General features: G+C 36.8%; 1 protein-coding gene across 2 annotated transcripts in view; it reads right to left on the reverse strand.

Moving 5' to 3' along the window:
- Positions 1–4105, reverse strand: part of NGLY1 (N-glycanase 1) — a 68523-nt gene that overhangs the window by 57846 nt on the left and 6572 nt on the right. For both annotated transcript variants that reach the window (XM_003781750.2, XM_003781751.3), the window contains exon 2: positions 2612–2726. In XM_003781750.2, coding sequence (XP_003781798.1) covers positions 2612–2726 — 115 coding nt within the window. The remainder of the gene's footprint in view (positions 1–2611; positions 2727–4105) is intronic.

The raw sequence follows: 4105 nt of genomic DNA on the forward strand, positions 1-4105 counted from the left end.
AAAAAAAAAAAAAAAAAAAGAGATCCAGTGTTCACTAACATAACAGGGTGACTATAGTTAACAATAATTTATTGTATATACCAAAATATATAGAAGGGAAGATTAGGAATGTCCCCAAAACAAAAACATGATAAATGTTTGAAGTGATATTTATCTCAAATACTGAGATTTGATAATTAAATCTTACATCAATCTTTGATGCATGCTTGTATCAAAGTATATGTACCCCATATATGTAGAACTATTATGTACCCATATGAAAACTTTTTTAAAAAGCCCACAAAATTCCTTTTTTGTGGGAGAATTCACTGTCAGATCCATCAGTTCCTCCTGTAATTTAGCCACACTGACATTTAGTTCAGACAGGTTCTGGGGTGTAACATCCAAAGCAAACTAGAAACTTTACATATAATTTAGCCTCATCGAAACATGTTAATCTTTTCAGAAATTGTGACTTTATTTGCAGCAAATTCCGCTACAAGTCTCAGTGTGGCTTGTTATCTGACAGTGGAGTGACCCACCATTGACTGATCAGCCTGAGGTGAGAGGTTTTCTGGCATGTGTACTTTCAGTGCTAAAACCAGGATGGTGAAGAGCAATCTGGGATGGCTGTTACCCTACTTACCATTCAAATATTTGCTGAATGAAAGACGAATCTGATTCTACTGAATCTGTGACACTTCAACAATGAAAAATGGATAGTTTCCAGTTGTCATTTACTCAATTTTCCTATCCAATTTGAACCTCAAAAATCTAGGTTTCCTTGAACAAAATCAGCAATGCTCTTGTTTGTTCTTCGTTTATAATCCAAAATTCTTTAGGCTCAGGTGTCTACATATAATCTACAATCAGATGACACCACATATCCCTAGCCCCATCTCTCCTTTTGAATTGTAGACACACATATTCATGCTCCTACTTGACATCTCTCCTTGAATATTTAACAGTAAATGAATCATAATTGTCCAAATGATGGGTAATAATGATTTTCTCCCCTGAAACCTGCCACTCTGCAAGATTTCTTCATCTCAATTAATTGTACTCCCATGCACATAGGTGCTCAAACCAAAACTTAAAAGTCTGTTTTTCCTTCCCCTCCCTTATACCCTACATTCCATTCACCGTCAAGTCCTGTTGATCCCATTACAAAAAGAAATCCTAGATCCATCTACTTCTCTCCATCACCCCTGCTATCAGTATTTAATTCAACAAATGTTCAGAGTGCCTAACAGTTGTAATGCAGCAACGCTAGTCCAGGAACTAACAACGCAGGGGCAAAGGAGAAAAAAGCCCTGCCCCTCAAGAAACTTATAAAAACCACTACCATGGATTCAGACTAATAAGCTTTCTAATTGGTTTACCTGCTTCATTCCTTCTCCTCATTCCAGAACACCCAGAATATTTTCTTACAGCAGCTAGAGTAATCTTCAAAAATATTCTTTCCTGTTTAAAACTTTCCAGTGGGTTCCCATCTCACTTAGAATAAAGTCTAAGTCTTAGCCACAGTCCTCAAAATCCCACATGTCCTTGGTCTCTGCCTGCCTCTGAAACTTCTGCGTCAGTGCTGCTCCTGCTAGACGTCCTTTGCACATGTTAATCTTTCTGCCCAAAATATTCTTACCTGTGTTTCAGGTACCTAGACTACTTCCTCACTCGTGTCCCAGCTCAACTGTGATATCCTCAGGGGCCTTCCCTGACCACTGCCCACCACGCCAGCTGCTCTTTGTTCTATTACCTTGTCTTACTTTCTTCTTTGCACTCGTAGTCTTTGTTTTCATGTCTACTGTCTGTTTAACCTGTTAGAATGCAAACTCCCTGTGAGATGGGATTGTATCTACTACTTTAGTTCACTATTGTTACCTTGGGGATCTGGGGAGGAAAGCAGAGAGGCAGAAAGGAAAACACATCTTACAGCAGCTCAGCTTATCTCTTTAACAATTTCTACAATTACCAATTCTGATTGCCATGGACAGTCCAGAAGTCCATATTAACCTCTCTCAATATTCCACAAACTAGTTAAATATGTAAACATAAAGAAAATTCACAATCTTAAAAACTACTTTCAGTGTGTCACAAAACTAAACTATGCCACAAGATTCCAGAAGATAGTATCAAACTTTTCTTTTGAAGTAAAAACAAAACACCACATCGGGACTTCTATCACAGAAGAAAAACGTTTCAGGTGGCAACTGAACTCACCTTTTCTGCATTTACTTCAGAGTGTTTTCATTTCTTACTGGAGACAGGTGGTTAGACCCTATTTGTATCCATGCGCATTCACGGATCAGGTTTTTGCTAAAAGTTCTAAAGCGAACCACATTTGATCCTTGGGTTACATGTTTGACTCTCCCTTACTCTCAAGAATTGAGACATGGAAAAACTTCTTTGTGGGAAGTTATTATATTTTACTGCAGTTTTAAAGTATATTTACTGATTTTTAAATGTCTAATAAAGAAATAATTAACTTACACAGATTTCCAAAATGATCAATTAATAAAAATCAATTAAAATTCATAAAAAATACTCTCTCATTCAAACAATTATTCACCAACACAATGATTGCTTTGTACAAGAAGGGGGCAGGGGAAACCCTTGAACACACTTAACTTACCTCTTCAAAGCCCATTTCAAATAAACATTCAACGGCTCCTCTGACAGGCAAGAGTCTAGTAGAAAAAGTTGTGTTTCCAATCCGGATAGATCTATATTTTTCATCATTAGGGTTTCTAATAAAAAAAATCAAAAGTTTGATCATATGTAGTAATTTATATTTTTCATAGTGCTTTTGCAATCCTTTTAACATTTCATGCTGCCCATTGTCTAAACTACTGTGGTAGAGACTCCCTCTTTAAAGAAAGAGGAAGCAGTCTGGAAAAGTGCAACTTTGTGATTCTTACCTTCATACACATTTAGTACAACCCACTTAATTTCATAGCTGATAATGCTGCCATTACGATAATTCATGTGACATTTTTATTTTGTGCTGTTAAAGCTAAGCACCTTTTTGAGTCTTTTCGGTTGTTAAAAAAAAAAAACCAAAATCCATCTAAGTTCCAGAAGATTTGTCCACTTTGTTCTAATGAATTTGTCCACTTTGTCTCTCATCATTTAGAACAGTACCTGACACATGGATGGTAGCTAATAAACATTTGTGAAATGAACAAATAAAGTAATTAAAAAGCTATATAAGAATGGATCACAGTTCCTTAAAAACTTTACTTTTGACAAACATGAACTTAGGTATACCTTTATAGTCATTTGATTTTCTTTCATCAATGATAGTTTATACTGTAAGTTCTGCTTTAGTTCATGATATATTTTTGACACAGAGTCATAATAAAAGGAAAATATAAATTTCTTCTATCATAATTAAGATTCCAAATAGTATACATAAGATGAGCAACCAGCACATTAAAAGCTTTGTGATTTTTAATAACCCTAACAAATCAGGTTTAAAAAAATAATCAGAAAGAAAATATAAAGTTAAGATAATCATAGTATTATATTTCAAAGACCCTCAAAACACAGTTTAGGTGAAAAGTTTCATATCTGATACCATCTGCCTTAAAGTGGTAGTGGCTTCCATAAGCACCATATTAAGAAGGATTCGGAGGCTGTGGCCTGGAGTCCATAGGATAGGCGTGCTGTGGCCATCTGTCTGGGGTAAGAAATGGGGTGTGGGCAAATGCTAGCAACTGATTTATCATCTGTGCCCTAACTATACATGTTTCTCTAGATATTCTGATGTAAAAACAAAACCCTTAAAAAAATATTTTAGGGTGGCACCTGTGGCTCAAAGGAGTAGGGCGCCCGCCCCATGTGCCGGAGGTGGTGGGTTCAAACCCAGCCCTGGCCAAAAACTGCGAAAAAAAGAAAAAAACAAAACAAAAAAAAAGGCAAAAGAAAATTTGCCATTAAAAATATATATATATTTGGCTCGGCACCTGTGGCTCAAGGGCTAATGCGCCAGCCACATACACCTAAGGTGGCAGGTTCAAATCTAGCCCAGGCCTGCCAAAACAATGATGGCTGCAACCAAAAAGTAGCCAGGCATTGTGGCGGGTGCCTGTGGTCCCAGCTACTTGGGAGGCAGAGGCAAGGGACT

Source organism: Otolemur garnettii, unplaced genomic scaffold (genome assembly GCF_000181295.1).
Source record: "Otolemur garnettii isolate 467f Iridium unplaced genomic scaffold, OtoGar3 scaffold00002, whole genome shotgun sequence".
NCBI lineage: Eukaryota > Metazoa > Chordata > Mammalia > Primates > Galagidae > Otolemur > Otolemur garnettii.